The sequence below is a fragment of the Catharus ustulatus genome, chromosome 15 (genome assembly GCF_009819885.2).
Source record: "Catharus ustulatus isolate bCatUst1 chromosome 15, bCatUst1.pri.v2, whole genome shotgun sequence".
Classification (NCBI taxonomy): domain Eukaryota; kingdom Metazoa; phylum Chordata; class Aves; order Passeriformes; family Turdidae; genus Catharus; species Catharus ustulatus.
In genome coordinates, this window is record NC_046235.1 from 8046782 (window position 1) to 8074355 (window position 27574).

The 27574-nt window shown below is 43.7% G+C and overlaps 1 protein-coding gene across 2 annotated transcripts; it reads left to right on the forward strand.

Moving 5' to 3' along the window:
• Window positions 1-5673: 5673 nt before the first annotated feature.
• Window positions 5674-26530, forward strand: KIF3A (kinesin family member 3A). 2 transcript variants are annotated; one of them, XM_033072939.2, is made up of 19 exons: window positions 5674-5778; window positions 7059-7341; window positions 8862-9006; window positions 9286-9370; window positions 9844-9949; window positions 11545-11684; window positions 12355-12552; window positions 12936-13110; window positions 14019-14108; window positions 15696-15767; window positions 17618-17626; window positions 19229-19385; window positions 20196-20376; window positions 20661-20771; window positions 21546-21671; window positions 22308-22361; window positions 22515-22583; window positions 22792-22916; window positions 23416-26530. In XM_033072939.2, the coding sequence occupies exons 1-19, from the start codon at window positions 5773-5775 to the stop codon at window positions 23462-23464; spliced, it is 2181 nt and encodes a 726-aa protein (XP_032928830.1). In that variant the 5' UTR covers window positions 5674-5772; the 3' UTR covers window positions 23465-26530. The 2 variants fall into 2 exon arrangements, with proteins under 2 accessions (XP_032928830.1, XP_032928831.1); XM_033072940.2 differs by lacking the exon at window positions 15696-15767.
• Window positions 26531-27574: the final 1044 nt, after the last annotated feature.

The window sequence follows — 27574 nt, forward strand, 5'->3', positions numbered from 1 at the left end:
TGAGAAATATCCTGTGTAATTTCTTACTGGCTGCTGACTTTCTTATGTTGAGGTGCAGACCTGAGTCAGTTCCTCACTAGGTTCAGAAACCAGTTTCGGCTCTGAGCAAACTCATCTATTTAAAGCTTCCTCTGAAGAACCTCTGCTCTGCCACACCTGCTGTGCCCTCTTAGGAGCTATAGCATGGAAATTACAGCCCTCTGATGTGCATCTTGACTGTGCCCTTAGACTAAGCTCTGCTGTGAGCCCTGAGTGCTGAGAAGAGGAGAGAGGTTTGGTGGCAGGACAGAAACGTATCCATGACATAAACAAAAACAAGTCCTTCATCCTTAAAGGTCACAATTCTTCAAAGCAACAATGAAATGGGACTGAAAATGCTATTCTCACCTCTTTAGGACTACTTAGGGTAAACAAATTAGCACTTTCATTATGTCCAAGTTGTTAAAAGACCTGGAAACATAAACAACTTTTAGTGTGTTTAAAATGAAACATACAGACCTCATCTTCATTGGGTTTTGCTGAAGGATAAGGTAGGAAATTGCAATGCACTGCAGATATTTTAATTGGGCTTGAAGGGAGAAGAAGAAAACACTGACTAAAGAAGGTAAGTGTCTTAGGGGAAATAATTGTATCATAATTCTGTGATACATACACAAATCTCAAACTCTCATTTAAGTTACAGAGTCTTCTGAATTAGTTTAGCTACAGAAGCTGGAAATAGAACAAAGAAATTCAAAGCAGAATAAATCCTCTTATAGATGCAATTTTTATTCATGTCTTTCACGATTTTTAGACTACGCAATGCCACAGTATTTACATTGCAATGTTGCTTCTCACTTTCAGATATTGGTTCAGGTTGGACTTCAGGAAGAATTTCTTCATGGAAGAGGTTATTAAATATTGGAACAGGCTGCCCAGGGAGGTGAGAGAGTCATCCCTGGGGGTGTTCAAGAAATTACTAGATGTGGCACTTAGTACTATGGTTTAGTTGATAGGTTGATGACCAGTCAAATGTCGGACTCAATGATTTTAGAGGCCTTTTCTAACCTTAATGATTCTGTGATTCTATATGCCAGTATCAACCTAAATAGAAATGGTAGCTGCAAGGCTCAGCTCAACTACTACTTTTACTGTAGCTTCAGTGGCAGAAAAGGTCAGCCACACAGTTTAATTAAAAATACTAGTCTAACAACCAGACATTTAAAAGTGATAATGTGAAAAATTTCTGTTTAGCAGAAAAAACCTGATGAGTTTTTCGTACTTACCGCAGCAGTCGGACTAAGTTCTCACAAACAATTCTAATGAGGTCAGTGGAACCTCATCAAAAACTCACATTCATACATGTGTGTTTGTATATATATATTTGCTTAATGGTGTTCCCCATCAACGACCATGACTGCTCCCTAAATCTGCTGCCAAATATCATCTCTGCTTTTGTGTATAAACTGATTATATGCAGATATATATAACTGATGCTCCTTACATTCCCAGTCAGTAATCTAGCCAGGGAAAAACTGGCAGAGATCTTTACCTTCACTGATGCCAACGGCTTGTTGAAGATGCTGGTGGCTAAGGCGAACGTTTATAAAATTGGAACTGGGAGCTGATTCCTGCAGTCCAGAGAACCGATTTTTTGTAACCTGACAGAGAGATATCTGTGCCCTGAGGGGAAGGAAAAGTTAGAAGAAAAATACAGTTAGGGCTTTGATGATTTTGTTAACATATCTCCAAAGGAAGACTGAAATCCTTTTAAGTGCTCTAATTAGCATTTCAGATGGCTGGAGGCTTGAAATGAAGGAAGTTGTCGGCAGAGGGAGGGCAAGGGCACGTTTTGGAGCAGTTTAAAGCACTCGCTTGTGTTGCCCAACCATCTGGCTCTAGCTGTGCTTACACAGGCCTGGTACTCGGTTGTACTGGAGCACTGAGTGGGGAAGCAGCCAGGCCCCCCAAACTGAGCTCTTACAAACAAGGTCCTGAGTGTGCTCGTTATTCCTACCCTGGGAAAGCTGAAGCCTTGACGCAGCACATGTTCCACTCAGTCAGCCTCAACAAAGAAACAGGAGTCAGGAGTAGGTTTTGATTTAATCTGCAAGAGTTTTAATGGACCTTGGATTTGGTGAGTGTTGGGACCAGGGCCAGCTTTGTGATTCCCCAAAGGTACATGGCAAAATGTATCTTTTTCTTTGCTGAGCTTTTTCTTTCTTATATCTTATTTGAAGCTGCATTCAGGTGAAAGGAAACACCATGGCTGCCATGAGAATAGCAGCCAGGAGCCATGGAATGCACCTGAACATTGTTGTAGGAGAAGTAAAAGGGCCAAGCACTTACACAGAACAGACAAGACTAAACACCAACTTGTTAAATATTACTCATCACGTTGTCTGTTTCACTATTTTGCTTAATTTGGTAGTAAAAATACTTGGTAAAAAGTAGCATTTCTAGACTATTGCAAAAAAGAGACAAGGCTGTTATGGCACTTCTGTGCATTCTTCCATGGCTCTGCTGCACTTACAGAAGCAGCCAAGCAAAACTGTTTGCATTGTATACAAGAGGCCACGGAGTCTTGTAGCTTCTTCCTGAGGTAGCTTGGAGTGGGGCTGGGTTTCTGTTAGGCCTCAGTGAATTCTATCTTCTCCCACCTTAACAGATGGAATTCACAAATAGTGCTGAACATAATATGCCAAATTTATGGTTTTACCATCGAATGACTGCTCTTACTTGCTCTACCACATTATCCCAGACTATTTGACATGTCCCAAAACTACTCTTTTCTGACTGAGCCAGGTCAAAATGCAAAGTCCCTGGTTTACACAAAACATCAATAAAATGTAAAATGGGACAAAAACAGACCCTCCTCCACCTCCATTCCATAGGCCTAGTCCATGAGGAATGACTTTTGCGTTCAAGTGAATCAGATGGCATGATCAGCACGGTATCTTTGCAGGGTCCTTTAGGGAATTCCAAAGAGGACAGGGGAGGATACCTTCACCATGAGAGTCTGGAAAACTGGCACTTTCCAAATCCTGGCCTTTCTGGCTAAGGCATTTTTCAGAAAAAAAAAAAAAAAAAAAAAAGCAAATCGAGAGCTCTCTATACGTCCAGGAGACTTCATGGCAGCTGTTTGAGCCAGTTTCCTGATGGGAGCCACTGATAAAAACAAACAAACAAAATTATAAACCAACATCCCAGCTCCTTGTACTAAGTATGATTTCCTCTCTTGATGCCTTTCCAGCACTGAGAACTGAGGAGAAGCCACAGGACTTGTTTGTTTGCAGATGGAGCAATCCTGATATGCATTTTCCCTGGAAGTTCCTGATGAAAGAAAGCATGTCAGATGGCTGAACAACAGCGCAGTCCAGCTTCTTCCCTCCCGGGCTGTGTAATGACTTGAGAAACCGTGGGGCGAGCAGTCCAGATTACTCCATTTATCCTGCTTCACACACTTGGCTGTCCATTTGCAGAGCTGCAACCTGTTATCACCTGATTTCAAGTTGCTGGCAAATAGAGGCTTATGGTTTCCTTACAAAAGCTCAGAGATGACTGTTCTTAGGAGGTTTATAAATTCACAGTCAAAAATTTTCCTCAGAGCAGTTTAATCTTTGGAGATATCAGTTTGGAAATCCCACTCTCCATACTAAGGGGAGTATTTACAGGAAATAAACATCTCTGAATCATATCTGTACCAAGTGAATGAGAACATCCAGCCTGAAACTATTTCAAGGCTTACATTCTGGTGTCTCTTTAACAACAGAAAAGAGGTGTTACTAGATATAAAATTCCTGGTTTTCTTTCCAAAGAGTAGTTCCTCACCATTTTTTCCTGGAAGCTCACATCATTATCACTGCAGTTAACACCCATCACTCGGCGTCGGCGTGGGACCTCCAGGTGAACTCTGTCTCAGCCCAGTGTGGGTCTGTCTTACCTGCACGGAGATCATTGTGCCAGGCAAAGCGCTCCCGGCATCAGGATGAAATTATGCCACCGTGATAAGCACTGTAACCTTCAGCATAGCCCCCAAATCCGTTTGCCCCCATATCTGCTTGCATGCAGTATCCCTTCTCTTCAATTTGAGCCTTTCCAAAACACACATTTGCTAGATCCAGACAATCCCAGCACCTGCCAGGACCTATTTTCCTTCCAGTCACAGGAAGTATCTTTTCTCTGTATGTTTCATGGAGCATATGCACCCTTATCCCCTCCCAGGGCTGGACCTCTGCCAGCATCCATGTTTTCTCCATGACTCTAAGCCACTCAAATTTCCCCTCAGATCCTGGACCTCTTAGTTTTTCTCCCGCAGCATTTTCAGTGGGAAACTGGTTCCATAGTATTTTATGTTAAACCTTTTCTCATTCCTCAGCTTTGCCTGACTCTCTGTTCTCTCACCAGCCCCTTGGGTTATATGTTTTCTGGTGCTAAGTTATTAGTCCATGAATCTGTGCCTGCAGCACAGCTCTGAGTAACAATGTGGCAGTGTGTAAAGAGCAGAGACTGCTGAATAGCTGGACTTGAAGCTTCCTGACTCACCTGCTGATGCACACCTGGGGCTGAGTGAATAGCCCTATCCTGTCATTACTGGTGTGTTCCAGGCCCTGTGATAAACCGGTCAGTTTGGTGGGGGAGGTCTGCAAGGTACAGATCAGCTCTGTCCACATTCCTGCTCCTGCTTACATCCCTCTGGCAAAAAAGCAGCACAGCTGAGGTACAGACCTTTGTGTCTGTGCTTGGTGCTGGGGATTCCTGGCTTTGCCCAGGAATCCCAGGCCCCAGTGTTCCACAGCAAAGGTAATGAGGGAGGAGTAGGACTGGAGCAATGCCCTGTGACCTGCCAACAGGATTTGAGTATGCAGAAATACCTAAGGGAAAGTGGGACAATTGTGATTCAGGGCATCAGGTACTGGGGAAACTGTTCATGGACCTCTCTTGTTCAGTAAAATTGTCTTTCACACCTAAAGACATAGATTATGAAGGGACAAAGTTAAATTGTTGGAATAATTTAATCTAATTCCTGTAAATAAGTGACACCATGTGATGTTGAAATGCTGCGAGTAGGAGAGGAGCAGGTGAGGATGCGGAGGATCCCAGCAGTACGCAGTGAAACTTTACACTAAATGACAACAACTCATTAGTGCGGGACTAACTGATTTATGTGCCACTTGGACTGTATTGCCTGCTTATATTTAACTTAGTCTACAGTCCTGTATTGCTTGTTTAAATTTAACTTAGTTTGTAGTTCCTCTATTTCATCAGCAATTCAAACGTTACAGTCAGGAAAAGAAGATTTTCTTCCGTACGTGGAGAACAGATTGGGGCTTGGAGCCCTGTCCGAGACCCAGAGTCCCTTCAGACTCCCTGTAGCCCTTCCAGAGCAGCGGAGTCTTGTCAGAGCCTCTGGAGCCATATCAAACCCACGGGCGACCCCTGCCACCCCTCAGAGCCCCGCCGGGCCCGCTGCCAGGCCCCCCGCACCCTCCCCACTCCCCCAGGGCTGGCCAGGACGCTCCGCCCACCCCGCCGTTCCCATAGCGACGGGACGCCCCGCCCCGCCGCCGCTCCGCCGTCCCCATTGGTTGGGCTCCTTTCGGCCCCGCCTTCCCCCGCTCGCCATTGGTTGGGTTCCCTTAGGCCCCGCCTTCCCCCGCCCGCCATTGGTTGCGCGGCCACCGCAGCGCGCGGAGGTTGGCCGCGGGGTGGGGCGAGCGCAGGCGCGGTGCCGTTATTGTTCCGCGGTGCCGCCGCCTGGCCTGGGCTGTCGCCGCCGCCATCGCTATCGCCATGCCGGTGAGACCCGGGGGGATGCGGGGTGTGGCCCCCGGGCCTGTCCGGTCACTGCGCACCTCTGCCCGCCGCGTCAGGGTTCGCGGACCTGTTCCCATGTGCGCGCAGGAGCCGCAGGGCGGGCGGTGCATTGTCAGGCCGGGCGGGGCGGGGGATGATGAGGGACTGTGAGCGGCGCGAGGCCCCGCAGAGGCGGCGGCACCTTGGCAGCGGGGTTGGAGGTCCGGCCGCCTCGGAAGGTGTCGTGCCATAGCCCGGGTGGCTCGTGGAGACACCCGAATCCTGCTCCTGACTTTGGCTGCCGCCTCGTGTGCCGTCCCTCCCCCGCCGAAGTGGGGCTGAACCGCTCTCTGCGTTCAGCAGGACGGCAAAAGCCGCTGCTGAGGCCTCAGAGGAATCGGGGCAGGTGGCAGCTGGAGCGAGAAGCGCTTGGAAACAGGATTTGTTTCGGCTTGACATCCAGTATAGTTGCTCTAGGAGTAGTTAAACGCTCAGCTGCAGCATCTCTAACCTAGGGGAGTGTCTTAGGCTTAGCTCGATTCATCGGCCGTGCTTCAAGATTTGTTTTGGTAACTACATGAAAGAGAATGGATGTGAGGTTTTATCATACAACATTCAGGTTTTCTAAAGAATTAAACTTAAGCATGTACCCTCAGGGTTGTAGTTAAAATGAATTCCCTTCAGCCAGCACTCTCTGGTATCTAGTTGTATGCTCTGTGAGTTTGAGTGTATAGTCAGTGTTACGAAAACCAATGTCATGGCTGCACTGAATTCCAGCAAACTTGTTGCAGATTGCAAGGTTTCTTGAAAAAAGTCGTAGATGGTGTTGAATGTGAAACGCTTAAGGTTTACTCATTCAGTTTCCATGTTGGCAAACAGAAGATCCCATTGCCTGAATTGTGTTATCCTCTCTGCTTTAATTATAAACCAGTCCTGGTTTTAAGTCCCTAAGTTCATGATCCTGTGGAGATGTAGCTGGCGAAGCTGATTCAACAGTCCTTGTGCTTAAACACCCAAAAGGAGACAGCAGGGCTAGATTGGATACTGGGAAGAAATTCTTCCCTATGAGGGTGGTGAGGCCATGGCGCAGGTTGCCCAGAGTAGCTGTGGTCTTGTCCCTGGAAGTGTTTAAGGCCAGGCTGGAGCAAGCTGCTCTGGTGGAAGGTGTTTCTGCCCATGGCAGGGTGTGGAACTGAGTTTCTTGCACCCCAAACCTTTCAGTGAATCTGTGTTATCACTAGTGTTACAGCCTGTGTATTTTTTTTCTATTTAAATAATTATAGATTAACAAACCTGAGAAGCTGGACAAGCCGGAAAGCTGTGACAATGTCAAGGTGGTTGTTCGCTGCCGGCCTCTCAATGACCGGGAGAAAGCCACCGGCTACAAGATGGCAGTGAATGTGGATGAGATGAGGGGAACTATAACTGTTCATAAAACAGACTCATCCAATGAGCCTCCTAAGACATTCACATTTGACACAGTGTTTGGACCAGAGAGTAAACAGCTGGATGTCTACAATTTAACAGCAAGACCTATTATAGATTCTGTCCTAGAGGGATACAATGGTAAGTCCCTTGTTGTAAGGGAAGGATCCCATCCTGTCTCCTATTCCTGGCTTTATTAAAGTTCCTGCTGATCTTGTTTAAGGGAGTTTCATCTTCTGAGGGCTGTAGCCCCAGATAATTTCTATGGTGGCCTTTAACTTAAAATAGCCTGAAGGTACTTGCTGTTCTGAGTGCTCTGTGGTTGTACTTACTACTGTCATTAACAGTGGGAGATGGGTGATGAAGAAGACTCCAGGTCAGGTGGCTGCATGTTTTTATCCTTCTCTTTGTAAAATATATGCACTTATGTCATTATTAGAATTCTCACTGTACAGTTTCAGGAGCTGCTGTGCTGGGCTGTCACTAGGTATGCATACCAGACCTTTGCATAGAGCTGCTGCATTTTTTCCTCTGAACTTTGTTATTTTCAGCTGGGGTGACTACTTAAACACATCTGCCCTTCCCCACAAATAAGTCAGTTGCTTTATGCAGCTGGGAAGAGCATGGCCATGATTTGCGTGTGTGTTATGCATGGAAATGTAATATATAAAGGAAAGTTGATTACTACTTTCCATAACAGTATGGCACAAACAACAGCAGTTTAGAAAATTTTCCAGGGTTTGTAAAATGCCTTATAATCTCTTGTGCTTAACAGACACTGGTTTCAGCTGATTAAAATTTATGGTTTGAAAATTAATGATTTAAGGCTGTGCCTGGGAAGGTTTAGACTGAACATGAGGAAGCATTTCTTTACTGAGACACTGGAACAGGCCTTCTAGAGAGGTAATTGATGCCCCAAGTTGGAATTTAAGAGGCATTTGGACAATGCTCTTAGCTATTCAGCTCTCAATTGCTTGGGCAGTTGGATTTGTAGGTCCCTTCCAGCTGAAATATTCTGTTCAGTTTTTCCAATCTGTAATGTCAGTGGCTTGATAACAAAAATATGAGTTTTCAACCATGCTAGGCTAAATCTAAGAACTGGGATATTTTTGGTGTTCCAGAGTCTGGGATGTAAGTAACATTTCTGGATGCCTTCCCTTGCAGGCGGATTCTCTAGTCCAAATTGTAGCTGTATCTGCAGGTTCAGAGCTGGGATTTTGCTGTGGCTCTGCTGTAGAAACCTCACACCATTTCTGCTGTGGCTTAATGATTAGGAGTAGTTGGGTTTGCTCTTGGTTTATAATCCTGTGCTGCTAATTGGTGGTGCTATTATCTGGGCTTGCATGTATCATTTGTATGTGGAACTGAAGTGTATTAGCATTCCATGCTTTAGTCATTCTGCACTTTTAAAACGAGCTGACTTTTTATTAGATGTCTTGCAAGCTGCCAGCAGCAGATAGGTCCTGATTGCTGTATTTGCTCAGCATTTTTGTTGCTCCAGCCTTGTACTCCAGTAGCTGCTGGAGTGGGTGGAAAATTTTAACGCCATAAATATAGAGGTGTTTGGTGCTATCAGGCTGAGAAGGGATGAAGTAAAACTGTTGTTAGAGTTTAGAGAAGACTCAGCTTCTTAGAGTTTGTTCTTTTATCTTATCCTCCAGGTACTATTTTTGCATATGGGCAGACTGGAACTGGCAAAACCTTCACCATGGAAGGGGTCCGAGCAGTTCCTGAGCTCAGAGGCATCATTCCCAATTCCTTTGCCCATATATTTGGTCACATTGCCAAGGCAGAGGGGGATACAAGGTAAATGCCTTCCCTTGACTGCTTCTGTTTTTGTGTGTGTGGCAGGGAGTGTTTTTGGTTTTTTTTTAATGTGAGTCCACCATGTGTAGCAGGAGCCTGACCTTGACAATGACAACAGAAATGGTACTTCTCCCAAGATGAAAGGCTCCCACTTAGGCAGTTCTTGAGGGGCAGCAGGACTGTGTTGGTATTATACTGCTTTCTTTGCACTTTGCGGCTGTGCTTGTGGGACTTCAGCAAATGTTTTGCTAAGTGAACTACTCAGCTGTTCATCTGCAGGTTTTTAGTTCGTGTCTCTTACCTGGAAATTTACAATGAGGAAGTGCGGGACCTGCTGGGAAAGGACCAGACACAGAGGTTAGAGGTGAGCTTCCTCTTCTGAATGTGGTATTTGTTTTGAATCAGAACAATATTCTGTTTTAAAGATCAGAGAAACACTTGCAGGGAAGTGAGAGGTTGGGCTCCTCAACAGTCCTCTTTCCTTTGCAACGCAATAGCTGGATGTCACTGCTTGCTTCTTTGAATCTCTTCCACTTGGTCAGTTGCACAAACTGACTGTTCTACCTGAGGCAGTTTTGTACCTGCTGTTCTTCCCCAAAGGCCCCTCAGCAGTCCTGGGGATTGGAGACTGGGATTTAAAATCATGTCTTTCCCCCAGAGGAAAACTAGCATATTGTCATGCACGAGTCTTTATTCCTTATCTGCTCTGATTCCAAGTGGAGTGTTCTATGTGCAAGCCAGAAAAGGGAGGAGTAAACCACTATACTGTTGCAGTATCACTAGAATTGCTGTCGGGGATCTCCTAGGGATGCTCAGTCTGAACTGTTTTTCTCTTAGGTGAAAGAGAGACCTGATGTGGGAGTTTATATCAAAGACCTTTCAGCTTATGTTGTAAACAATGCAGATGATATGGACAGAATCATGACTCTGGGCCACAAGAACCGTACGTAGCCTTGCTGTGGGCAGGTTTATAGCTCAGACAGAGTAAAGATCTGGTTGCCAGACCACAGTAGGAGATCCTAGTCCTGTTGCTGGGAAGAGTGTTTGGCTGAACAGAGCAAAATGGTTGTCTCATTCCAGACCCCTTTTGTGCAGGGGCAGGTAGAGAAGGCTCTGCTTCCCACATTGGCCAGTGCCGATCAGCACTGGGAATCAGCAAAGGGAGGATGCAGTGACGGCAGTCAGTGCTGTCAGAACTGCCTGTGTGTCTCTTGGTCCTTTTTCCACTTCAGTTCTGATCAGGATGAACATCAGCCCTGTGCTGTGAGTGGGAGGTAGTTTGTGTTCTGGAAGACTTCTTTGTTAAACTCATATTATTTAATTACAGTAATTTCACGACTAGAAGGCACGCCTGTGGGAGTCGGCAAATTTCCAAACTTTGTCCATATTTAAGGCGCACCGGACTATAAGGTGCACCTTTTATTTTTATTTTTTTTTTTAGCGAGGATCCACGCACAACAAAGTAATGAATCAGTAACAATCATGCCAGCTGTGCTGTCTTGGGTTACAATATGGGATAAAGTAATTCTATCACACAGTGGGACTCAATGGTCCATTAGCAGAAGATAACTCCCTGGAGGAAGGATGGGAGATGCAAAGATAAAGAACAATGCCCTACAGGTTTCAATGGATGTCCCATTAGCAGAGTATCTCCCACAGAGATAAAGATCACTGCCCCACCTGGTCACAACAGATAGTGATAGAATAGATACTTTGATCACACCCTGTATTGTAACCCAAGACACTTTGTCAGTGTTTGGGGTTTGTTTCTTTGTAGTACTGTATTTCTATTTTAATTTCCCTAGTAAAGAACTGTTATTCATAATTCCCATATCTTTGCCTGAGAGTCCCTTAATTTCAAAATTATAATAATTTGGAGGGAGGGGGTTTACATTCTCCATTTCATAGAGAGGCTCCTGCCTTTCTTAGCAGACCTCTCTCGTCCAAACCAGGACACGTGCTGAGCCCCGCGGCCCCGCGCGAGCTGCGCTCCCCCACCTCCAAACACCGCAGCCCCACACAGTTCAGCTTGCAGCTCGCACTTCGGGTTGGCAAATTTCCAAACTTTGTCCATATGTAAGGTGCTCCAGAGTATAAAGCGCACTTTCAGGTTCGGACCAAAATTTTAGTCAAAAGGGTGCGCCTTATAGTTGTGAAATTACTGTACTTGAAGTTCTGATTCCAGTAGCCCTTAGCATGGATTGCTGTGTTCTTATTACCCAAAATACAGCTATTTTCAGGGATCTGCTGTGAAACCTTAAGCTACTGATCTTTAAACAGATGAGGGCAGTTGCTGGTCTTGGGAGTCTGTGGTTGGTTTAGAGCTATAGCAGGACCTTCTACTAGTCCATGTTGAAAGTGTACTGCAACTTCATTGCCCAAGAATAGACTTTACTGCTGACTCTGAGCATTCTTCTGCCATCTTCTGGAATACAGGACTGAGTAAAGAAGTGGGATGAGTCTCCTCTGAGAGCAGGAAGAGTTAGAGGAAGATGTGATTATTTCTGAAGACATCACTGCTTTTTTCTCTATTAAAAGGTTCTGTTGGTGCCACAAACATGAATGAGCACAGCTCTCGCTCACATGCCATCTTCACTATCACCATTGAGTGCAGTGAGAAGGGGGTAGATGGGAACATGCATGTGCGCATGGGCAAGCTGCACCTCGTTGACCTTGCTGTGAGTACAACCAGCCAGATCTTTGGCAGACATTTGGTCTGGGTTTTTGAGGTTTTTCCAGAGGGTTATGACCATGTTGTTCATCACTTGCAGGTTCCTTCCCTCAGTGTCACACTTTGAACCAATGTAATTGTGCTGGTAAAACATGGCTTTAGCCCAAGATTTACACTGAGGTACCGTTCTTTGGGAGGATGTAGAAAAAGTGAGACTAAAGGCATTCAACTTATTTAAATGCATTTTAACTTATTTATGTGATGTGTGTATAGGATGCTCTATGAAACTCTTTAAAATAATTGCAGTGTTGCTGTTTGCTCCTGTTCTGCTGATGTGAAGGGCTGTAGATGGTGGTTGGTAGTTCCAGCTGGGCTGCTTTTTAACTGCTGACTGACTTCCCATAACACTTTTGTTCATGGGGAGGAAAAATCTCAATTTTCCCAGCTGCATTACTTTAATCAATCCAGAATTTGCTGGCACTGAGAGCTTCTGTTTAAGACCTGTTTGACTTGTCTCTTTAACAGTCAATATCTGAGATACTTAGCCAGGTTCTCTAATAATGGATGAAGTGTTTAGTGGCATGGCTGCTTGTAAGATTTCACACGTAGCTGATTCTGTTTGGAGGGAGATGTATTAGAGTATCTGTTTTAACTTCTGCTTCATGTTCCCTTTGCAGGGTTCTGAAAGACAGACAAAAACTGGAGCCACGGGGCAGAGACTGAAGGAAGCCACTAAGATCAACCTCTCTCTCTCCACACTGGGCAATGTTATCTCTGCACTGGTGGATGGCAAGAGCACCCACGTGCCCTACCGTAACTCCAAACTCACACGGCTGCTGCAGGACTCCCTGGGGGGCAATTCCAAAACCATGATGGTAAGCGAAGAGATGCCCTTTCTAGTGCCAGCTATTGGGCTGCATTTTTGCAGGGATGGCATAGTGACTTGAACAGCCTGGCATTTACCTCACTAATCCTAAGTTGTTCGCAGCTTAGAGAGCCTTCTATGTGCCTCTTTTTCTGTCTGTTCTCTTTGCCTCTGTATAGATGAGGTTCTAAACACAGCACATGTTTACATACCTGCATGCAGTCAAACAGAACCTGTGCTTGGGTAGTCAAAAGTGCCCTCAGTGTAGAAGCAGCAGGAAAGCTTGGGAAAGAGTTGCAGCATGAGACTGTCAGAGCTGGGGTTGGGTTCCTGCAGTGCCTTGTGCTGTGCTCTGACACTGTCCTCCAGTAACTTGGTCTCCATGTGTCACAGTGTGCAAACATTGGACCAGCAGACTACAACTACGATGAGACCATCAGCACTCTCAGGTATGCAAACAGAGCTAAGAACATAAAGAACAAGGCCCGGATTAATGAGGATCCCAAGGATGCTATGCTCCGCCAGTTCCAAAAAGAAATTGAAGAGCTTAAGAAAAAACTGGAAGAAGGTGAGACTCTCCTTCCCCCTGGTGCTGCTCTCTGCATGATGCTTGTTCTCTTTGAATGGGAGCTTTCTTTGCTATTTGAATATGTGTCACATGAGGTTGGCTCCTGGTGCAGGTCGGTGTTCTGGTTTTGTTTGCCCTGCTGGATGCCAGGAGAGGTTTCTGAGGCTGCTTGTGGGGGTCTGGTTTTCCCACTAGATGGCACTTGGCACTAGGGTGAGTGGTGGCCTCCAGGATGAGACCAGTGTGCCTGATTTCCCTGGGTTTCCCTAGCAAGCACAGAGGCTCTGGACACAATTGACATGGTATAGGGAATTAAACTGAATTGTAACAACAGGTCATACTTCTTCTCTGATAGAGGAGGAGGGGTGAATTTATCCGGAGGAAAATTGAACCAAATTGGTGGAGCTGGAACTGGGTTTCTAAACAGTGACAAGATGTAACAACATCTCTCTCTGGAGATACAGCACAGAATATCCGTAGCAATAACTTGCATGACTTGCTGTTTGTTGTCTGCCTCATTCAGGAGAAGCAGGAAATGTCAGTAATGCTGCTTTCTTTTTCTTTCATCTGAAATAGAAGTGTGAGGTAGAAGAGAAGGTATGGTAGAATCCTGATAGGAAAACATTGTAGCTTCAGTTGTGCAAATATGCTCAATTTTCCATAAAAAGCAGCCTCTTGAGCTTTAATACAGATGCACTAACATCACAGCATTCAGTTGCTTGTCTTGATTGTCCTTAAGTTTCCTGAGCCATGGTGAGCTGTCTGCTTGCTCAGTGGTTAAGGACTTCTGCAGGTACTCATAAGCTGATGTCAGGCACTGCTGTGTTTGGACAAATGCTGCTGTCAAAGTAACAAGCTGATCTGAGGTGAAGGAAAGCTTTTGATAAAAGCACATTCTTCTTTTCTAGGGGAAGAGATCTCTGGTTCTGAAACCAGCGATTCTGAAGAGGAGGATGAAGATGGGGAGATTGGAGAGGAGAAGCGGAAGAAGCGGCGGGGTAAGGCAGTAGAGATTCCTGTCAGTGCCACCAGTCTCTTCTTACCCACAAGCTGGTGTAGGAAGTGTAGGCAGAGCCAGACAAGGACAAGAGGACTTGTAGAGCTGCCCTATGCCGCTGCAATTATCATGCCTCTCCTACGAAGCCCTTTGGTGCCGTCTCTGTAGATGGACAGCTCCAAACGTGTGTAGTCGCTGCTTCCACTTGGGTAGCTGTGCTTGTCGTGGCATCATCCTTTGTGGTAGCTCCTTGAGTGCTGCAAGGTGGCTGTGTATGGCTTGCGACTGGTGGTGTGGAACTTCCCCTGCTCACAGAGGTGGGTGGAAGAAGACACCAAAGATCATTTGTAAGCAGGTGTGGTTTTATAGCCATGGGTATGATTGGAGGGGAATTTTGGCTGTGGTTTAGGCAAAGGATTCATCTGTCCTACCGATCTTCAGTAACTGACTCTTCTGTTCTATTTTATATTGATAGAGAGATAACTTGACCTTTGGGTGTCTTTGTGCTAGCCAAAAAGCTTAATGGGACCTGCACATAGTTTTTTTGGGAGCAGTCTGAAAATCCCATAGTGAAGTTTCCTTCGTCCCACATCAGTGTTAAACTGCTGTGTATCATCTAAACTCCAGGGGATGTTGCTGAACCAGGAACTGCAGGTCACTGTGTATCATGGGATGCTGTGGCTTCTTGGAAGCTTGCTGTTCTCCTGTAACCCTGCTGATAATTTCTCTTGGATAGTAGAGAAATCAAGCCCAGTGCTACTTCCCAACTTCCAGCTTCTTTAGTAAACTTACTTTGACATTCAAACTGCCTTCTTGTCCTGAAGCACCCGCATCTGTTTAAAAAAAATCATGTTAAAGCACTCCTGCTTTTAGGCATACTCTCTCAATTTAGGTGTCTGTTCAAGTAGCCATAAATTACTTTTGCCATGTCTTTGGTGATAGTTGTAACAAGTTCATTTTTCACCTTTTGGTTATTTCTAGAAGTGGAAAGCTTGACCACTGTCTCCAAATGTCCTGCCCAAATCTCCTCCCAAGAGGAGACCACCTTCAAAGTGCTGCTTGAAAGAAGTAGAGGGTGAATTACTGACTTACTCAACTCCCAAACAAGCTACTCTAGTTAAGTTCCCTAAGGGAGCTGCTTCACAGGAGTACACACTGTCTCTGTGTAAACTGGTTCTGTCTTCCAAAGTGAGAAGTGCACATTGCCATGTGCTTAAGACTGGAAAGGATTCATGGTCACTGAATCCTCTGCTATGGCAGATATCCACAGCCTTCTCCACTGTGGTCTGGTGTTCTCTGCTGTTGTTGCTTAAAATGGAAGCTACCTTGGCATATTGTTTTAAGCTGTAAGCTGGTTAAAATGGATTTTAACTGAAATGTCTTTCTGAGCATGCAGTTTTGTGCTGGGAAATGGTGGCTTTGCAAGCTGAGTCTGGGGCGGATCCTAGCAAGTGCTTCCTAATGGGAGCTTGTGCTTTTTTGAACTAGGTTGCTGGCTCTTCTGGGTTTCTTTCCTTTAGAACTAACTTCCCATCTGCATGTTTCTTCCTCTCTGGGTTTTTCTGTGGGACACATTTCTGTTTTCCAGGCAGTAGCAGCAGCAGTAGTTCAGACTCCACATGCTCTGTCATAGAGAAACCTCTGGATAAGTCCTTCACTAGTGAGTGGGAGCTCTTAAGTCCTTTAAGCTTTGGCCTTTCCATAATTTGCACACTCCATTTTGCAATGTTGCGCTCTTCCCCGCTTTGTCTGTTGGAAAGATGAACCTCAAGCTGTAACTCTGCTAAAGCATGCCTTTCCTTTGCTGCTTCCTTGCTTGAAACAGTTACTAAGTGCACATTGTTAGCCATATATGTGAGAGAATGGGAAACAATGTAGTGGGCTGCTTGAGCAAGATTTAAAGGTAATTGAGAAATAATAGGTTGAAAAATCCAGTTTACACCTTGTGTTAAATGTGCCTTTTAAAATACAGGGGAAAAAAATTGACCTAACTTTTTAATGGGAGTTGCTACAATTTGAGTTCATAAAAAGGACAGCTAGGTATGTATTATATATTATACTGGACTCTGCCTTCTCAAAATTAATTTGAAGACAGTCAAACAGTGTGATGCTTAAACTAGCAAAGAAAATGTGCTAGTGCTTTATTTTTGCAGATACCTTAAAAAATATCCTTGGTGGTTTAGGTTTAAGTGCCCCATGATACTAAGTTCTTGATCTCTGTGGCACTTAATGCAGAGGAGCAGGAGATCCAGATTTTGATCTAGAAGTGAGGAAAGTGTGGGCTGCTTGTGATCAGAGAGGCCACTGTGCCTGTAAAAACCCTACAATCAGTGGGGATTGAGGAAACAGATCACATCTTGGGACTTGGCTTGTGGGGACTTCAGGTGTTGTTTTTATCCTGGACAGAAGCACTCCACTCTTCTTCCGTGTGGAGAGACCCTGGAAAGTATTGCTGTATAGTTTACTTGCTTTTACACTAGTAGTGTTAGTGGAAAGCCTCAGCTCAGAGAAGGGTGATAGCAGGGTTAGAAGAAACACAACCCAGGGGAGACCTTTGATGGGTCATATGACTGTAGCCTGGGAATTTGATTACTTCAGTGCTACTCCTTTAAAGCTTGCTTGGAACCTGAGTGCTTTATTTGGATGAGGACAGTTAATAGCAAACTGCTGATGTGTCAGCAGGTGGATGAATCCATTTCCTGCAGGTTCGGAGAGAGCTCTGTTGGGAAGGTTGTGCTGGGCTTTTGGCAACTGGGAGAAGTGTATAGCTTTTTGTGGTTTGGGATATTAACTGTCCTCTAGTGTGACCCTTTTGCATGTGGTGTCTTTCATTATCCCTTTCCTGTCCTGCCTTTTTTGTTGCACTTGCTTGAATAACCAAAAGTGGCTCTGTACCTCTATGGAAGCACCAGTTACTGCAAATTAACCTACTAATCCCCTGTGTAACTAAATGGAGGAATCTTGTGTCGAGACTCCCTGTGTGCAACTGTCTTGTATCTTCCGAATAATTGGCCTGGAAATCTTGGTTAAAACTTAGAGCATGAGTTCTGGATGCTAATATTTTACAGGTAATATAGCAGAATTGGCTCTCTTGAGTGTGGGGAGCATTAAGTTCGTTAATTGAAGGAGAAATCCACCCCCTTTAACTGTTTCTTAGGTCATGATCCTTGCAGCTGGCTCCTAATGTTATGTTTAGATCCAGCATTGCATTGAATGGAGAGAAGAGTGCAAGAGTGAGTTGAAGATGATTCTGGATTTGCGAAGCACTCTGAAGAACAGACACATTCTCTGCTTTAGTGTAACAAGATGCGTTAGTGTTTGCTCTAATAGAAGGGGTTTTAGTTATGATTATCTCATATTTTCTACCCTAGAAACATGATTTAAAAAATTTGTTTGTTCTGGTGCTTATGATCTTTGTCCAAAATGATCAAAACAATAACATTTTCTCTCCTCCTCTTTTTATGTGTTTGCTGCCTCTCTGCGATTGCTTTCTACTCCTCCTAATGCAAGATCAAGCAGGTTGGTGTAATTGATTTTTGGCTTCTTACAATTGCAGAGCTTGTGAAAGGTTCATACAACTTGCTTCACTTAATCTTTTTCTCCTAAACTGAGAATATATAGGGCTATGTCCTAATAGTAAGAAGCCTCTATCTGGCTTATCTTATATGAAGAATTCGGTATAGCACTTCCAGAAAGCTTCTTACTCAGAGACTAATTAGTGAGACATTTTTGCACCACAAGCCCAGAAAGAAGGGCTCATTATCTGATTCTGAAGTTTAGCAGGTGGCAATGAAGATGTTGTTTGTTATAGTGGTAAAGTCCTTGCCTTGCAACAAAACTAATTGAATCTCTTGTGCACGTGAAGAAATATATATGCAGATGTAAAAATATGTGCATGCATATTTACATATGCAGTACACTTCGCTGGAGTGTATATGTGTATAATGTATATATGATTATAAATATGTATATGTGTCTAAATGAAACTGAATATGTTGAGGACTGGAGGAGGAGAAGCCTTTTACTGAACAGCTTCCTTGAGCACATTCTGACCATGTGCATTATGTCACTATGGAAAACAGTCAGGTGGCAGTCAATGGCTCCTGTTAGTTTCAAGTACAGCTGGGTTCTGCAGGATGGGGTTTTTGATGTCTGGGAAAGCAGAACAAGAAAATGATGGATTCACTTATGAATAAATGGATATTTAGGACTTGTGGATTTGAGGAAATGTATTCTCATGCCACATAAGCCCCCAGGATCTGTGTTTGCCTGCCTTGAGCACTCCTGGTATTGCAATGAAAGCTGGCTCAGGACTTACAGAGTAGCTTTCAAGAGCAGCAGCCTCACACTTTGTTTCAAATTTGGGGTGTTTGGTACCAAATCTTGTGGTCAGTAGGTTCGCTGAGTTGCTCTGGCCACTCTCTTTTTAGTCCTCCAAGACACAGACCTGGTGTGCTGCTGTGGTAGTCCTGTTGTATAAAGAAAAGCTGTTAAACACAGCTGATTAAGCCAGAGCCAACCTTGGTACTTCCAAATCTAGGTAGTCACTGTCACATAGACCAAATATCATCAAAAAGGTTGCTTTAGTTGTCTGGTTTTCATAGGACTGTTCTGAATTACTTTATTTTCATAGTAGCGTGTTCTTAAAAATATCTGCATTCTCTCTTGGAACAGGTAAGCCTGTAGACGGCAGTTCAGGGGAATGGCAGAGATGCTACTCTGGAATTTGAGTATGTGACTCATGGTAGCTGAGCTCTTGTAGCTGTAGGTCTAGATTGTGTTTTCCTTCCTATGGCCTGACATGCTTTTTTAGAACATCAGAGTTTCCAGATTGGGCTTCTCTACAAGCAGTGTTCCTTCTCTAGGTGTTGTTTGTATGTTTTGCATTTTGAGGACATTAGTTTCCAATGATAGTTACACAGCATTGCTGCTCTGTAGGAGCTGGTGACAACTGGCCAATGTTAAAACGGGATTTGAAGGACTGAGTTTTGCTCGTTTTGAAGCTGATACCTAATGAAATTTTTGTTAAATGCAAGTATTGAATCTGAACTTGGAAAACATGCTGTGATAGGTTGTTTTACTTTTCAGTGAACTAATTTGTTTTCTCCATTTCTTTCAAAGGCAAAAAGAAAGTTTCCCCTGATAAGATGGTAGAGATGCAAGCAAAAATTGAAGAGGAGAGAAAAGCTCTTGAAACTAAACTTGATATGGAAGAAGAAGAAAGAAATAAAGCCAGAGCTGAACTGGAGAAGAGAGAAAAAGACTTGCTCAAAGCTCAGTGAGTACCATGCTCTGTGCAGTTTGTGTGATCTTGTGGATTGTCCTTCCTTAATCGTACGGATATCTGGAGATGCATGGCAAGGTGCCTGTCAAACTTTGTAGAAAGTGAACATCATCTATTGTCAAAGTGAAAGAGGAGCTGCTTCTTCTTTGAGAGCTTAGAGAATGTGGGAAAGACAAACTTGACCCTTTTGCCACTTCTTTTCTTTACTTAGTTGTGTAAGATAGAAACACAAATTAATCTCCCAAGACCTGTGAGGAGCAGTAGTACTGTTCTGTAACAGGCCAAGTTTCCTGCAGCACAGTTACAAGCCTGTAATTTTGGGTGTAGGGGTATTCTAGTCTGAAGCCGAAAAGCTACTAAGGTTGCACTACCCTATGCAGATATGCTCCAGCAGCAGCCAGCAGTCCTGGTTTGCACTTCAGCTCTCCCTTGATCTCTGTTCACTACTGTCTATTTCAGCAGTTGCCTCTGGGCCTTGCTGTGCTTGCAGGGCCTTTTGGACAGCGGTTGCCTTGAGTAGCCTGGGGATCTCACTGGGTGCTTGCAGCCCCTCACAGAGGTGACTTGCAGCAGGAGGCACTTCTCTGCTGATCTGGTTTTGCTTGAGAGAACGTGGTGGGGCTGTAGCTTGGAGAGCTCTCTGCATTCACTTGCACTGCCTCACTTAAACCCCCACTTAAACCCTCAGCAGCAAGACAAGTTTTTCCTGCCCTGTGAGTGCTGTCTGGGCTATAAAACCAAGCTGCACCTGATGCCTGTTGAGCATGGTAGGACAGGAAATCTCACACCTACCTATCTGTCTAGGCAAGAGCACCAGTCCCTGTTGGAGAAACTGTCTGCATTAGAGAAAAAAGTGATTGTGGGAGGAGTAGACTTGCTGGCAAAAGCAGAGGAGCAAGAGAAGCTTCTAGAAGAATCAAACATGGAACTGGAAGAACGAAGAAAGAGAGCAGAGCAGCTTCGCAAGGAGCTCGAGGAGAAGGAGGTGGGGTTATTGCTGTGACTGTCTGCAAACAGCAGTGGCAGGACACATCAGGATATGTTACCCAGGTGTGGCTCTGCTCTGGAAGCACTGCAGAAGCCACCCCTCTACAGGTCACTCATTGGCTGTGCAACCTTTGCAGGTCTGAGCCAGCTTGGCTCAGCCAGGGCTCTCTGCTCATGGCAAATGCTTTGTTTGTTCAAATAGTTTTTCCTCTTGTTCATCCTGTTGCAGAGAGTTTCTATGATTGTTAATGTGTGTGTGTCTGTGCTAAATGTTGTCCACAGCAAGAGCGCTTGGACATCGAGGAGAAATACACCAGCCTCCAGGAGGAAGCGCAGGGGAAAACCAAAAAACTGAAGAAAGTTTGGACCATGCTTATGGCTGCAAAGTCAGAGGTTAGTATTTAAAGTCCTCAACCAGTGATTCTGGGAGGCACTAGAGCTGGGAGGGGTCAACCATCAGCTTTGTAATGCTGGAAAATGTACTCTGTGTTTAGAAATGTCTTTCTGTGCTGTCCATTTGGCTCACATGATTCAAAAATATTAGGGCTGGAGTTGTAACTTTAAAACAACATGTTGTGGAGCTGATCCTCAGACCAGGCTGAGAAGGTTTATGTGTGAGACTCTTTAAGATATCAAGGACTTCAAGGAAAATAACTGTATATTTCTGAAATAAAATTTAAATTGCTTGCTGGCAGCCCCATGTCCTGCTTTGCTGCAGCCCAAAGGTGTCTCTGCTCTGAGCTGCCTGTCCTTTGTGACTGAAGCCCTTGTTACTTCATCCTCAGTCACTGGATCAATGTGTCCTTTGGCTGATAGCTGGAGTTCCTGTTTCATAAAAAATGCATTTGGTCTTTGGAATCAGAGGTTTTCCTTGAAACCTTGCCAGGGCTACAACTTGTCTCATGGTCTTCTAGTCTTAGCTGAAGCATCTTGGATTGGCAGAAGGCCAGTTTTGGGTTTATGAAACTGAGAACTTAATGCTGTTTTCAGCCATCTCTGAGCTGAAATGTTTCAGAGGGTTTATTGTTCAGAGATAATCTGGTACTAATAACCAGAGTTTGCTTTTTTTTCCCAAAAACCTCATACCGACAAAAGGCTGTTCTCTTTATGTTGTTACCATGTCTTAAGATAAGTCTGATGCCTCTCAAATGCCTGTTTTGCTTTCAGATGGCAGATCTACAACAAGAGCATCAGAGAGAGATTGAGGGGTTGCTCGAAAACATTCGGCAGCTGAGCAGGGAGCTTCGTCTTCAGATTCTCATCATAGACAATTTCATTCCTCAGGACTACCAGGTGAAGGCAAAGCCCCTGAGCCTGGGGCAGAGACTGGGCTGTGCTAATCTCCATTCTCTTGCTGCATATTTTCCTAAAGGCTTATAAAAATAAGAAAAACACATTCACCACATAGTCAACTGGTATATTCACTGTGTGCCCATGCAGCGTTCGAAATATTTTTTTTCCCCTAGCTTGAAGTTGTCCCTGCTAATGTCTGATATTAATACAAAGACTGGATTTTTAGATCTTTTGAGATCCTTTATGACTTCAGTATACAGAAAATTCACGATGAGCTTAAATATAATGCACACTATTTAATGGGAAAAGTAAGGGAAATTCTTTTTATCGTTTTCATTTTTTCCATATTGGTGTTTGCTTACTGCTGATCTGATGGTGTTGGCATAATGGAAGTCCCATGCTTTAGGGGGCTCTCTGGTACGTACAATTTGGACATGGTATTCTCCTCTTCTGTAATCTTCATAGTATAAATGGGGGCTTCTTTTGCACAGGATGTAGCTGTCCTGATGGGAACAACTTGGATGGGGTCAAGACTGTTCTTAAGCAGGTTGCCCAGGCCTTAGGATGTATATTCTAGAAAGTGCACCTGGAGGGTAGATTGTGCAAGTCTAACACTTACTTCTGACTTCTTTGTAGGAAATGATTGAGAACTATGTTCACTGGAATGAAGACATAGGAGAGTGGCAGCTGGTAAGAATGGCTTGCCTGGCTTGTGTACAAGCTAATGTTAGCATGAGCTTCTGAGGGATTATTGAGGCCAGAAAGAAAGAATCTAGTGAAGTTGTAGTCAGTTTTACTGTGCACAGTAGAATTTACTTACAAACCTTTTTTTTCTGCTTACAGAAATGTGTTGCATATACAGGAAACAATATGAGGAAACAGACACCTGTCCTGGATAAAAAAGAGAAAGATGTGAGTGACTGTTGAATTAACATATTCAACTGTACAAGCCCAAGTCCTGCCTGACGCTGCCACTCTCCGCTTAGAGCTAAACTGTCCAATTTCAATTTTCTTTTCTTCTGAAGAAATGAGTCTTTGTAGTGTCATGAAAGCACAATTGATCAGTGTATAAAATTATTCTTATTATTTTGTCTCACAAGTTTTTCTGATGTTTTTCTAGCCCTTTGAAGTGGACCTTTCCCATGTTTACTTAGCTTACACCGAAGAAAGCTTGAGGCAATCTCTGATGAAGCTGGAGAGGCCAAGGACTTCAAAAGGAAGATCCAGGCCCAAGACTGGTAGAAGGTGAAGAACTCTGGGGTATTCATATGCAATGAGGGATTTACCCAAGGGAAGGCTTAAGTTTGTGAATGTAAACTTACCACAAGTCTTCAAACATTTGGTTAATGAGAAGGCAAAGGACAAAATTTTTGCATGGTGTATTTCAGTGTTGCCAGCTGTGATAGAACCAAGTTGAGATCTTTACAACATGAAATCTTGTCCAGAAAGACTTGTCTGGGGATTTTCTGGTGTACTTTTGCTGCATTCTCCTCTTCCAGCTCTTTGCTTTATTTTGCTGCATTCCATGTCCAGTTTAATACATTGCCAGTGCAAACACTGGAGAGGCTGTTGGGGGAGATTTCAGCATATGCTTTCTTGTGGTTTTTGTTTAGTTGGTTTTGCTTGTGGAGAAGTCTTGTCATGTGGTTTTGACTTGAAATATGGCTGGTCCCTGTCTTTCCTAGACAGCATAATGATGTGTGTGTGGTGTTGTTTTTCCTTTTCCTTTCTGCTCTCCAAACAGAAAACGTTCGGCCAAGCCAGGAGCTGTCATTGATTCCCTGCTGCAGTAGTGTGACCTGGTCAGAATTCCTGTAAAAATCAGTGAGTGTATAAGGTTTGGCCAGAATATGGAATTCAAGAGATGGCACAGTTTGACGTAGCTATAATTTTTTATTTAAAAAAAAGTATTTTTCCTTAGTTGCCTGTATATTGTATGTTATATTAACATAATATTAAACTGGTATATATGATTGATGGTTGTGAAATTCCACATATTAAATGTGTTGTGCAGGGAAACTTGTTGGTAATCCTTGTTGAAATGTATAGAAAATAGGGTTCTAGATGTGTGTTTAAGTGCTGAATGTGTTAGTTCAAAACAGTTAATGAAATCCTGAAATTAAGGCTGGTAAATCTGACGTATGCCCTGCTTTGCACATAACTGGCAGCTTTCACTGTTGTCCTCTGTTGCACTGATCTGTGTTTGAATGCAGTTGCTGCAAACCTTTAAGAGCATCAAATCTTTTTATTTAAAATTCCTGACTGTGGCTGTTAACCCGATCGTGTTGTGTGTCAAATACACAGTCCTTTTCCCTTTTTGCTGTCTTGCTGTACAGGGAAGGTAGCTGGGTAGGAAAAACATGAACCACAAAAGTCTTGAGATTTCTGAAAAGGGACCATGCTCCGTTTAAGTGCAGCAGAAATCAAGGATGTCGAATAGTTCTTTTATTTTTATCTGTTTGTGATCTGCTGGCACTGTGGAGGATGAGACCTTGGAGGTTAAGGGAAAATAGAGCTTTTTTCCTTCTTTTGAGTTTTTTGTTGAGTGTTATTTTGGCAGGTTTTTATGTTTCAGGGCTACAATTTTTGTGTGAGTAGTTTTGTAATCTGAACTGGCTTAGCTGAGATGATCTAAGGAGGATGCCATAACACCAGGACTTAGTGTTGGCTGTGGGCCTGTGAGCACTATGGCTCTCTTTCCTCATCCCTGGCTACAAGGCACTGGGCCTCTGCTCTACACTGAGGATGGATTTGACTCTCCTTTAGTAAAACAGTATGACTTGCCCAGTTTTCCCAGAACAATATCTCCTGACATAGCTGGTGCTGTCTGTGTTCCTGTGTATACTGTGTGCATCTCTGGCTATGCTCTGATGAGAGGAAAAATTTTTAGTCTCTGATAACAGCCATTTATTTGTGATGGCTGCTCTTTTTATTTGATATTTATGCTGCTAATAGACACATATCACTTTAATATGTTGCTTTTGTGTCGCAGAGAAAATGCATCTCCTTCAGACTGTGTGTGTTTTATAACTCATCACATCAGCTGTGGGTATCTCAGCAACTCCTGTGCCAGGGTGGAGGGATGAGCTGTGACCTCATCCTACTGTTACTGTTACCTGGAGGATTAAAAGATGTGATTACTGATGGGAGAAATGGAGTCCTTCAGTGTGACAGAAAACAAGATTGCTCCTCAGGTGTCCTGAGCCCTTGCTAGTAGCACATCTGCTTTTACCAGAATGTTCCTTTGAAGTACTTAAAGAAGTTAAATGCCCTTTTTTCCTGTCATGATGGTTATCTGGAGGTACCTTGGAGTCTCTAACACATCTGCAACAGGATCTGTAATAGTTAAAACTGGTCTTGTAAGGACATATTTTGCTCTGAGGGATATATTCAGTGCTATTCTAAACAAGTTGTAAGGTTTTTCCTAGTGTTTTTAATGGTTTTTTTTCCAAGATCATGACCTGGAAGAACATGCTGCCCTCTCTATTGGGGGGAGTGTCACCTAAATTCATACAACACAGATACAAACACTGGCATTTGTTTTTTCTAGCCTAGCATTTAGAGATAAATGCTCAGAAACGTTCTTGATTGAAGCTGTAGTTGGTTTTGCTTGTGAAGAGCTGATCTTACTTGAAATGTGCTTGAATAGTGCTGGATTATCTCTTACTATATACTTCTCATCAAAAAATATAGACTGAAAATGGCTGAAATGCTGCTTAAGGTCTTTCAGTTCTGAGTCCAAGCAGATGGATGCATAGCTGTGGCCTGTACTAATTCTCAGAACCAGGGATAATTTCCGTTTCCTTTTTGTGTTACATCTTGTGCTAACATTTTTTGAATGATCTGGTTTTATGGGAGTTAAGCCAGTTCTGTGCTTTCAAAAAGAACATTGAAAATCCTTTTACTTGACAGGTATCAATCACTTCAAGATACTACAGCAAAACATGACACTCCATTTAAGATATTTAAATATTTAAAATACTTAAAACGTAAAGGCATATGATTTACAATTAACATAACAGTCCTTCTCCTGAAAACCATTGTACTTTGCATGTTTAAGTGAACCTTGGAGCAGGGCAAAACAATAAATAATTGCTTTTACAACTTTAATTGGCAGAGTGCAGAAACCAGTCATCTACTGTTACAGAGGCTTGGAGGACGAATTGTTTGCTCTATAAGAGGTCATGTGCCATGTCAGTTTTGCTCGCCTGTTAAGTGGTGTGTTTTTTGAAGTTCTGTGAAGTTTCTTGTAAAACCAGGGAGTTTGGCTTGTAGATTTACCACATGGGCCCTGTCTATAGTCCTGACCATCTGTGAATGTCTAATGGGCCCATAATGTGTTTTAATAAAGAAAGGATTTGATTTATATGGACTTTTAAGAGCTTAATACAACCTTTCTTGTTGCAGGTCAGTATGTGCTCTATAGTATTTATCAAAACTCATATTACATAACATACACTGTGTGTGCTCATCTGTGCATCTTGCTAACAGAAGATTCTCCTCATTCCAGAACACTGACATTGAGATTTTTGCTTAATGTTGTGTAAATTAATTATTTAATATTTAACTTGTTCTTAATCCTTTAAGAGGAGGGGAAATGGTCATTAGTGCCTTTCACTGACTACACTGTCTGCACATGTCCAGCTTTCACCTTTCTCCACAGTTCTGCTTAGCCAGGCCTGTACAGAGGGAAAAACTGCTAGTCTGTATAATTTGTTTTTCTGTTTATTGTTTTTTACTCTGTTTATTTCTGACTATTTCTTGTTTTATTAAAGTTAATTCATTATACTGTATATATCAATATTGTGTCCCTGGAGCATGTTCATACCATGAAATAAAATTATTGATTCCTAATTCTACCCTGTGTGTATGTTTTCCAAATAACATTATACATAGTATGTTTTATTAACTCTGTTGTGTCAGGAGCTGGGGGAGGAAGGGTGGGTGAGATGCCTCTGTAGCTCTGAGCTGCACAGCATTATGGAGAAGTTCATGATGGGAGTTTGGGGTGTGTTGGAGCCTTGTTGCCAAGCCCTAGGGCAATGGGCAGCAAGACCTTGTGGAGGAGGTGGACAGGACAGACCAAGAGGATTCCTTGCAAGACTATAGAGAAAACCAGTGGGATGAGCCTGCAAATCTAGATAAGTTCCTAAGGAGCTGGTTGAGCCCCTGTTGAAGCCCGTCCTCTGGTGAGGTGGCCCTGGGCTGAGCCAGGGCACTACAAGAGGAGTTTCTGGGGCCCTGCAATGGTCAGTGCTCCTGATGCTCTGACTCTTCTGATGTGTGCCTTGCAGAGAGGGGGCAGCTGATAGGGAGAAGGCTTTGCATGCTGTCCTGGCTTTTTCTCCTGTGTTACGCAAGCCAGCTGCACCCTGTACTGGTGTAGATGGTGTGAATTTACCTGCAGTAGTTGGAAATGTTCAGCTGTGTTTCCTTTGCTGCATGAGCTGTGTTTGGTTGGCAATGCCAGTGGCTCCCCAGTCTGTTCAACTTGTAGGTACTGTAGCCTCTGCAGCTCCCCAGAGTCCTGTGCCTCAGCTGGTGCACGAACCAAGCCCTGCACAGTCTTGGCTGCTTCACTCCTGGGCCACAAAGTACTGTGTCATATATACAGATATGTTATAATATAGGCTGTAAGTAAAGTGAGGAGAGAACTTGCTTAGCTGTACATGCTCAAGTATATGCTTGAGCTGCTTTTCCTTTGCAGGTCAAGCATGTACTTTTGAGTTCCCAGCTTTCAGGAGTGTGTCCCATTTGTGGCCTGGCTTCTCCCCTCTGCCTTCTTTTGAGGTTCTGCTTAGACCTGTATTCCTCATGTTAGCATGAGCTTAGTTCCATAGCAGGACAGATTGTTTGGCAATTCCTAGCCACATAAACTTGTTCCCATAAACTTAGAACTCTCT